The sequence below is a fragment of the Pungitius pungitius genome, chromosome 13 (assembly GCF_949316345.1).
Source record: "Pungitius pungitius chromosome 13, fPunPun2.1, whole genome shotgun sequence".
Lineage (NCBI taxonomy): Eukaryota > Metazoa > Chordata > Actinopteri > Perciformes > Gasterosteidae > Pungitius > Pungitius pungitius.
In genome coordinates this window covers 6,789,289-6,799,394 of record NC_084912.1, presented here as the reverse complement: position 1 = coordinate 6,799,394, position 10,106 = coordinate 6,789,289, and the positions used below count along the sequence as shown (strand labels likewise).

General features: G+C 43.4%; 1 protein-coding gene across 1 annotated transcript; it reads left to right on the top strand.

Moving 5' to 3' along the window:
* Positions 1 to 145: 145 nt before the first annotated feature.
* Positions 146 to 9,254, top strand: LOC119213977 (bifunctional 3'-phosphoadenosine 5'-phosphosulfate synthase 2-like). The gene is made up of 12 exons (XM_037465301.2): positions 146 to 718; positions 2,847 to 2,961; positions 3,120 to 3,355; positions 3,474 to 3,612; positions 3,776 to 3,894; positions 4,515 to 4,628; positions 5,229 to 5,340; positions 6,156 to 6,361; positions 6,626 to 6,761; positions 7,400 to 7,668; positions 7,790 to 8,019; positions 8,336 to 9,254. Exons 1-12 carry the CDS (start codon positions 431 to 433, stop codon positions 8,475 to 8,477), a joined length of 2,106 nt encoding a protein of 701 aa, XP_037321198.2. The 5' UTR covers positions 146 to 430; the 3' UTR covers positions 8,478 to 9,254.
* Positions 9,255 to 10,106: the final 852 nt, after the last annotated feature.

The window sequence follows — 10,106 nt, the reverse complement described above, 5'->3', positions numbered from 1 at the left end:
TCAAAAATGACTATGTCCCCTTACTTAAAATGTATTCAATGTTTACAATTAGTAACACGTTAGTTGAGAACTGTATAACATTAACGTCGCTGGGACTCGGTGCTCGGTGCAGTGATAGTTCGCCTGCCGGTAGTGGCTCGTAGCGGCAGCGGCGCGAGCCTCCCGCTCGCTAACGGCTCTGCTCTCTTCGCGGTTCCGCTTCATCGACCGCCGAGACTTCAACGATACAACGAAACCTCGACGCCGCGTCAACGGCGCGGTGTTCTCCGGGAGCCGTAACACCGACACCGACAGCACCCCGCAAAGCGCTCTTTTCATTCTCGTCTCGGGAGGACCCACGGGTGCAACCTCTGTCCCACTTCTGGCCGGTTTTGATGCTCGGCCCCGTCGTGTCGTTTTGCTTGAGTATTGGCTGCTCTACGGGAACAATATGCAGATTCATCGGTGCCGGAGGAGGAGGAGGAGGAGGAGGGCTGGAGGCCGGGCCAGCGGAATGCTACGTGTCTTGGAAGCCCCTTTAAAACCACCCTCGATCTTCTTCGATTACCAACTTTTTTCTAGGTTTACAACGCGTCCTCTCTCGCGGACCCACAACCCCCCCCTCTGCCTCGCATCCAGGCCCGCGTGTGAAGAGGTTCGAGCCCCGGTGTTCAGCAAAGTCCCTCGGCGGTGTTCAACGGTCGCGCAAAAAATGTCCGGGGTGAAGAAGCTTCGTACGGTGAGTGGATGCGGAGATAACGGTGGGACCGACACAATTGAAATGCAAACTGTCATCAGATTCAACCCCTGAAATTTGAGTCAAAAGTTGTGTGTGTCTTCCGAGGTGTAAGTTAAGTTAAAACTCCCCTTTAAGTATATAACGTCAACGCGGAGTGTCTTATTTATCGGCTATTTAAACACTGTTCTCAAGGGAAAGTAATCCCATTACTTAATACCCCCCCCCCCCCCCCTCCTTTCAATGTAACCCTGCAGCTTTATGTATGTGTGCGTTTCTGTAATGTAACTAAAGCTACTGCCAGGTGTGATGGTGGCAGACTTGCCTGGACTCTGAATAAATGGCCGGTTGTTGCAGTGACGTTTCCACGTCACTTTGGCCCATTCATGATATAGCGACGCGGAGAAAGAGCCCACTGTGAGACACAGGCACAGGAATGCTGCTGACTTGTGAACAACTTGTGTGCAGAGCTGAGAGAAGCACTGCAGCCAACATGACTGATAATCAAAGTGCATTTTCAAAAATGTTTTTAATCTTTGTCCAGTGTCACTCCTCACTTTATGCAACAATACAGACAAGACGATAGAACGGAATAACTTTAGATAATAATACGATTATCTTATGCCACTTTTTTTATTTGATAACTTTCAGAGTCAATAATTTGTATTAGTAGTGTTTAGATTGGATGCTATGAGTTATTGGACTTTTTTGTGACTTTTGTCATTTCAAATTGGTGATGACAATAGTAATTTAAGCTTCAATGTACCCACAGTACTGTTATTACTTTGACAAAAGGTCCTTACTAGTTTCCCCTTTGTTGTACATACGCCTTCAGACAACTTTTTCTGTCAAACTATATTGTTTGTAATTTCCTGGGACAGAGGATGCAAGCAGCAGTGAGCCCGAGGAAAAGAGTTACATAAAGGGTTCCAAATAATAACATAGACTTTACTGAACATTTTTTACAGGGAAATGTGGTTGAAAGTGCTTTAAAGGAACAGTTCAAATGAAATAAGATTAACAATGTGCAGTGATGTAATAGTTTGGGGAAAGAGCATGTGTAAAGGGCAGGGCCTTCAAGTTCTGTTAAATAAATACGCCTTTATGATGCTGTCATAGTATATTTCTGTTCAAACATGAACAAATTGTAGGCTTGGTCATGTATTGGATTATGAGATAATGTTAATAATAACAGCATGAAAAGTACATTTTGTATTTCTTACTAGCTGTAAGTATAGAAACGTGCCGTTAGTTATATTTGGAGACTTTTTTTCTTTAATTCCCAAAAATGGTTATCATTAACCCAGCAAGTTGATATATCCTCTCCACAAGAAAGCAAACTATAGAGTACAGCTTTATATCTTCCCCACTTTCTTCTATAAAACACACCTTTATGTGTCAGGTGTCAGGGTCAGTAAGTATAAATATACAAATATACAATATAAATATTAGTATATGCAAGTACAGAACTTAAACAACATATAGGTAAAAGTGAAAATGAAGGTGCAGTGTGACTTTATTAATTCATTAGACGAGATAAGATAAAATAAGATATTCCTTTATTAGTCCCACACTGGGGAAATTCACAGTATCGCAGCAGAAAAGTTGACAGTGCACACAAGAAACATGGTAAAAACAAGAACAGCAGTATGAGGATAATGATACAAATAAGAATACAATTTTTTTTAAAGAGAGGGGATTGAGAGGAGAAAGAGAAAGGTGGGATGAGCAGGCAAAAAGTGGGACCATGGGATGGATGTATGGACAGGAGGAGAGTACGTGCAGAGGGCCAACGTGTGGGCACGAGCACTGCCACATCATCGCTGGGCTGCACGCAGCACACTGGACACATTGTCCCGTATCGTACTCTCCCCCTCCTTCAAGGCCTGCCTCCACTAGTCATCCCCTCCTTTCCTCTAGAAGTGAATGCCGCACTATTCATCCTTATAGTCCCTTTCAACTGGAAAAGTAAATACACATGCTGGACTAAACCAAGTGCAAGTCACGATTGCAAAGTGCTAAGTCATGCTTGTTCACGTGAACTAGCATTAGTTAATCTTCTACATCATATTTAACTCCCTCTGGGCAACCTTATCTTGCTTCTGGCTTAGCATGCATTCTTCTTTTGCAGGATCTCAACAGGTCGACCAATGTGGTGTATCAGGCCCACCATGTCAGCCGCAGCAAGAGAGGGCAGGTGGTGGGGACCAGGGGAGGCTTCCGGGGCTGTACCATATGGCTGACCGGTAAATTTCTACAGTCCTACATCACCTCCACCTAAAGGTCACGAGGTGGCTCATTTCCTCGGTCACACACGAGAACCGAAGGGGACAGAGACTCATCTGGTAAGGACTAAAAAAATAGTGCCGTCATGCTGATCCGTCTTGTCCCGTTTCGGGTCTAGGTCTGTCGGGTGCTGGAAAGACGACCATCAGTTTCGCCCTGGAAGAGTTTCTCGTGTCCCACGCCATACCCTGCTACTCGCTGGACGGAGACAACATCCGCCATGGCCTGAACAAGAACCTGGGCTTCTCTGCCGTGGACCGCGAGGAGAACATCCGTCGTATTGCTGAGGTGGCCAAGCTGTTCGCCGACGCCGGGCTGGTGTGCGTCACCAGCTTCATTTCACCTTTCGGCAAGGTCAGCAAACATTAGCAGTTAAAGCCATGTGCTGCGGATGCTAATCTGCTCAGTACAAAACATCTGGGATGCACTGCAACACGCATGAATGAGACGTTTGAATTCTATTCTTCCACAGGACCGCGATGAGGCGAGGAAGATCCATGCAAGTGCCGGGCTACCGTTTTTTGAGGTGTTTATCCACGCTTCTCTCGCGGTGTGTGAGAAAAGAGACGTGAAAGGACTTTACAAGAAGGCTCGCGCCGGAGAAATCAAAGGTCTGTGGGACACTACTCACCTCAGCAAAACCTCCCCCCCCCCATGTTGGATGCACTAGCTCTCTGCTAGTGGTACAAGTAAAGCCGAGCCATTAGCTCACTCTGAACTTGCTCAACTACAAATGGAATAGAAACGTTAATGGGGTTTCACATTTGTTGCCAGGTTTCACTGGGATTGACTCGGATTACGAGCGTCCCGAGGCCCCGGATCTGGTGCTGAAAACTGGAGAGCTCTCAGTAAACGAGTGCCTCCACCAGGTGTTGGAGCTGCTCAAGGAGCAGGTGGGTGTAGCAGAACAAATTTACATGGTGCATATTACACAGTCTCGGGCACTTCACATTGCTGTCACAATCATCTCCCTTTGTACAAGATTTGTCTTGATACATTATACAGGGTGCGGTGTCCCTAAATAAACAACTGGCTTTTGTCACAAAGCAGATTCTGTATTTGAGGATGGACAACACTAGTTTGCATTCCTTAACCAAACATGGGTTTTGAAAAGCAGTAACAATAGAAATGGGCCCGGGATTACATATAACGTAGGTCAAAGAGGACGTTAGCGTCACACTGGTTCAGTTGCATTCGAGCAAAAACCTTAAGACGAGGGAAGCTGAAGAGCATTTACAAAGACGGGAACATCTGCAATTAAAGACAAAACACACGCATGCATTTTTCATGGAAAAATAAACGTCTCTAGTTCCAGATACTCCAATTTTTGAAAATACCATAGCCTTTCTTTCTCATATGTGATAGTAAACTACATTGTTGAATTGCTGGTTTTACAAAATAACCAAACAATTTATCAATAAGTCGGGAAAATAAATCACCAGATAAATCGTCAATGAAAATATTTGTTGGTTGGTACATGATGTTAATATTTCCCATTTCTCCTTGTAAATAGAACATTGTACCAGGCGAGATCATGGAGGAGGTGAATGAACTCTTTGTCATGGAGAACAAGCTCAACCTTGCTGTGGCTGACGCAAAAACCCTTCCCACCATCAGCATCACTAAGGTAACTGTTGTTCTAGCACGCAGCCTTCTTTTTTTATCTCAAAGTAAATGGATAAGGGGCTCAATACTGGGCAAGGCAGAGAGCTGCTGCTGATGAACCCATAAACCTCCTCCAGTGTATTCGTACTAATGGACTGCTCTAACTTCCCTAGGTACTAATAAAGACTGCCAGGCACATAGCGGTGTGGACATTGAGATAAATTAATCAGAGCAGCACTTCAACCTTATCAAATTACGAGTAAATTGAAGTGAACTGTCTCTAATCTTCTTGTTAATGGAGTCAATGATTGTTTCACCCTTTATTTTAGATTTTTCAAATGAAAAGCACAGGAAGCAGAATAACAACTTCTTCTGTTGCTCAATCGAAGGCGTGTCTGCAACACATTATCTCAGAGCATCTTGTTTCGAGGAAGTGAATGTATGGTCTAAAATGTGTCAGAGGCCAGCTCTCAAGCAATTATTCTTTAAAATCACACACCATTTGATTCTTTCAATATGAGTATTAAAAACTTGATTTAGCGCCTCAATATTTGCAGTGCACCGATCCGTGCCGTTCAAGCTGTGGGCTAAATGTCCTTGGCGCTGTTTTTCTTGTCCACAGTTGGATCTACAGTGGGTGCAGGTCTTGTCAGAAGGCTGGGCGAGCCCTTTGAAGGGCTTCATGAGGGAGAGAGAGTTCCTGCAGGTCTTACACTTTGGCAACCTGCTAGATGGTAAGAGACGTTTGTGTATGTTATTGCATCATTTTTTATATTGTGCCATGTCATTGTGTTCCCAATACATTGCTGAGTGTACCATGAACCCGACTAGTTTTTTGCCTCTCCCAGCTTTATGTTTTAAACAATTACTGACAGCATATTGGTTTTTTCTTGTGCTTTGTAGTTTTTATTTGGAAACATGACCTTAGTACTTCACACAGTCTATTTCCAAACCCAGTCCCACCTATCGAAACACTTTATACTATAAACTGTACTCTCTGTCCCTGAAGAAAAGAACAAACAGTGATTTTACACAATGAGACATCATATAACAAAACGCTGCATATGCAAAATGCATTCAACCTTTGTTATAATAACTGACAGGTCAATACAAAGGCCAGTTTGATCAAATTAACTTACGCAACACCACCACCATTAGTTGCGGCAGAAGCTGGACATCTCAACCATTTATCCAGTCCTTTTAAGCTTACTATTTTAATTGTTAATACACTACTTTTTTGTATCTTTTTCCACAGAATAATTAGAATTTTAGCAAGCAACTTGGAGTGTATAATCATTACTTCTCTTCCAACACATTTCAGGTTTCCAATGATAGCTTCTTAAGTGGCCAGTTAGGTTAAGAAGTACCTTGGTGGGGGTTAACAGCTCTAAGTGCTTATCCCCCAAAACAGTAATAGTAACTCATGTGTGGTCTCGAGCGTGTAGTGATTTGTGTTTGCTTTATAGTGTTTATCGTAGAGCACAATGTTTTTTTTGAGTTTTCTGGTCTTTTCACTGGTTGAGATCACTGCATTCCTCTTCCACCCCAGGCGGGTCCATCAACCTGTCCGTCCCCATCGTGCTGCCTGTTAGCAACGAGACCAAGCGGGAGCTGGACGGCTGTGCGGCTGTGGCTCTGGAGTACCAGGGTTCACGCGTGGCCATTCTCAGGAACCCTGAGTTCTACCAACATCGCAAGGAGGAACGCTGTGCCCGACAGTGGGGCACCACATGTCCACAGCACCCTTACATCAAGGTGATGAGGCATTCATCGAATGTCTTCAACACACAAAGCTTTTGTGTGCTGAAGACACATTTCATTGGGTGTGACATGAATGCACCTCAAACAGTAATATCCTTATGACAGACAGGTACATACGCCTTTCACTTTCACTGTGTATTAAGTTTGATATTAGACTTTGGGATGTTATTGCAAACATGCCACAGAACATTATCACCTAATTAAGCCTAAAATTTTATTTTTTTTCTCCGAAAAAAATCTGTTTATCACCTGGTGCAGATGGTTATGGAGGGAGGTGACTGGCTGGTAGGTGGTGACCTAGAGGTGCTGGAAAGAATCCAGTGGAACGATGGACTTGACCAGTACCGCCTCACTCCACAGGAGCTCAAGCAGAAGTTCAAAGACTTGAAAGCAGGTTAGAAACACCTAAAAAACTCCAATCACAAAACTACCCCAACGATCAGAGATGACGCAACGGCATACAATGTGTTTAGATAATGATGTGACATTTCTTATACTACGACAAAAAAAAACATCCGTTGCAGCTTTAAAGGGAAATGAATAAACATAAACATGTGTTACGACTGGCTCGGAAGCCGCAACATAAGGGACAACACCGCCAAGGTAGAGGCGAAACAGGTTTATTGTAACCCAGGACCAGCATATGGTGCAACTTGAACTCGAGAACAGGGTCTGGTGGCAGGCAGATGAAAGAGACCGAGGGTGGAACAAGGAGGCGCTTACTGTATATGGGTGAAGTCCACACCTTCATCCAGGTGCATGTGCAGTATCTTTCTGTAAAGTAAAGAACAATAAAAAGGTGATCATTGTTTTTTACTCTCACCTGCTCACTGTAATGTAACTGCCATGTTCAGGATTGTAAAACAACTCTGGTTGCTGTTGCTGGTACGAGCAAGTTGAGACATGCACTTCACACAATACGTTTACAATATTAGTTTTTTCCTTTTTGATAACAAACGCTGTGAAAAGAACAAAGCCGAAAAATCAAGTTGTCCATGTTTAGCATTTGTTTTGAATTCATTTCTCTTTTAGATGCAGTGTTTGCATTCCAGCTACGTAACCCGGTCCACAACGGTCACGCCCTACTGATGCAGGACACCAAGCGCCGTCTGCTGGAGCGGGGCTACAAGAATCCCGTCCTCCTGCTGCACCCACTGGGCGGCTGGACAAAAGACGACGACGTGCCTCTGGACTGGCGGATGAAGCAGCACGCCGCGGTCCTGGAAGAGGGCGTCCTGGAACCTGCCAGCACCATTGTTGCCATCTTCCCCTCGCCCATGATGTACGCTGGACCCACAGAGGTGAGTGGGGACTTATTGTTTAGTCAGCGGTTTCTAGCACTCTTCCTGCTGTTTATCCATTTACTTGGGATATGGAGGCCTGATCAGATCTCAACATGCGTGTCTTCCAATGACTCGTCAGGTTCAGTGGCACTGCAGAGCCAGGATGATCGCCGGGGCAAACTTCTACATCGTTGGCAGGGACCCCGCAGGCATGCCTCACCCGGAGACTAAGCAGGACCTGTATGAGCCCACCCACGGAGCCAAGGTCCTCACCATGGCGCCGGGCCTTACCTCTGTGGAGATCATCCCCTTCAGGGTTGCAGCCTACAACAAGATTAAGAAGGCCATGGACTTCTATGAAGCAGAGCGGTGAGTGAAGAAAAAGGTCCTTCTGTCTACTAAATGTTATTCATTTTTTGTAATTGTTCTTTGAATGTGATGTTTGGAGTAAACTGGCGCTAAAAATAATCGGAATAAACTCTTTGCACAGCAATATATTAAAGTTTTCATTTTTATAATTCGGATAATGTAAATTCTGAGGCTCACTCTTTCAGATTTATATCCACCTTTCTGAGCGGGTGTAATAATGGCCTCATCATGTAATTTGTATATCTAACAACATTTCCAATACCCTGTCCTGCCCACGCTCTCCACACTGTCCTTCCCTCCTCCCTCACTCTCTCAGACATGCTGAGTTTGAGTTTATTTCCGGAACCAAGATGAGGAACATGGCTCGGAGTGGAGAAAACCCTCCAGATGGTTTCATGGCCCCCAAGGCCTGGAAGGTTTTGGTGGAGTACTACACCTCTCTGCAGAAGGACAAGTAGCCAACACAGCGCTGAGCTGACCAGGGAAAACCATCGGTTCTTAAAGGAGGGTAAAAAGACAACCATCTCTATAGGGGTATTTAGATAGATTTGTGTTTTATTCTATCCAAAAATATGTAGATAAAACGTTTAGATTGTTATAAATAATCAATAATTGCTATAAATAATCAGTCTCTGTTTCTTCACTATATCGAAATCACTGGTATTAAGAAGGTAAAGCATTACATTTTTATATTCCCGTAAAACATATAAACCATTGTAAGTGCATATTAATTTAAGTATTTGATCAAATTAAAGGTATATTGAGATTATTATTGTTTATAGTCATTTAGGAGCACATGCCAATACTGGAAAATTGTGATATTTATATGTAGTAGCTTTGGCATGTAGGGCAAAACAAGAACCCTTTTTATACATTTTTTATGCAAATTATATCACTGTCTTTTGAATTGTGTATGAACTGAATGAAAGTTACCTGCAGTTGTATCACTACCTACGGTTCCCTTTTTTGTTTTAGCCTAGACGTTAACTTATCCTGCTAATAGTTTCATATTTTTATGAAAGGTTTTTGACTAATGTGAAAGTGCATTTATCTCAAATGTTAAAACTATATAACAGAAATTGGTTCAATTTCTCATTGGCCTTTACCCTGAAATGTCTATTTGACTTGTGTGATTTCATAAATTGCAATTATGTAATAAATACCCACAGTTTTGGGGACTTATCCAATAATAAAGAAGCTCCTTTGTTATTATAACGGGGGACTGTTTGATCCTGGGACATTGTGTACTCATCCGAACAAGACGTCTTTTAATGGAATGAAATGTTTGATTTGTCATTTCACAATGTTTTTCTGCAGCACACCCTTTTTAATGCACGCCTGTACAAAGTGCATCACTATCGATTGAAGGGTAAAGGTCAAAGTTGATTGTACGTTATGGCATTCTGAGGCTTCGGAGCTAAAAGTGCTGTGCTGCCATCTGCTGGCAAGAGGTGGTACAAGAAAACGCTGATAAAACAGAAGTTGTTCTATTACATGCAGAATGGCACAGTCATCACTGTGGGTTTCTCTGACAGGATGTGGGCTTGGTACCAGCTCCCATCCCGATAACTTCTCCCACTGACAACAGACCCAAAGATAGTCCTGTGTTTCTACCTGTTGTCTGTAACCGGTCTGTAAAGCAGAAGGTCACGGTTGAGATGCTCTTTAAAACGGTTTAAAACCTTTATGCACGTTTGTTTGAATTGTAAAACACTGGTGTTAAGCTCTGGATTGGCTTTTGCCAGACAGCTCATTTATAACAACTTAAGGAGATCCTGAGACACTTTATAATTACACTCAAGAGACGGTTGAGTGAACTTGAAGGACTGATTAATACCGCCATTCTGTCATTAAGCTGTTAGGGGTAAGGAGCATTCGTCTTTGAGGAGAACCAGCATCCCCTGAACGACGCACATTCCTGATTAGCCTCACATTGCATCAGATCATATAATCAGAGATGTTCGGGGTAACTACATTTAAATCTGCTGACTTGCAATCTTACAACGCTATAAAATCTCCAACTACTGTACATCCAACATGTCATCTCACGGAGCCATGAGCAGGACGCCTATTGGAGTAAATCTCTT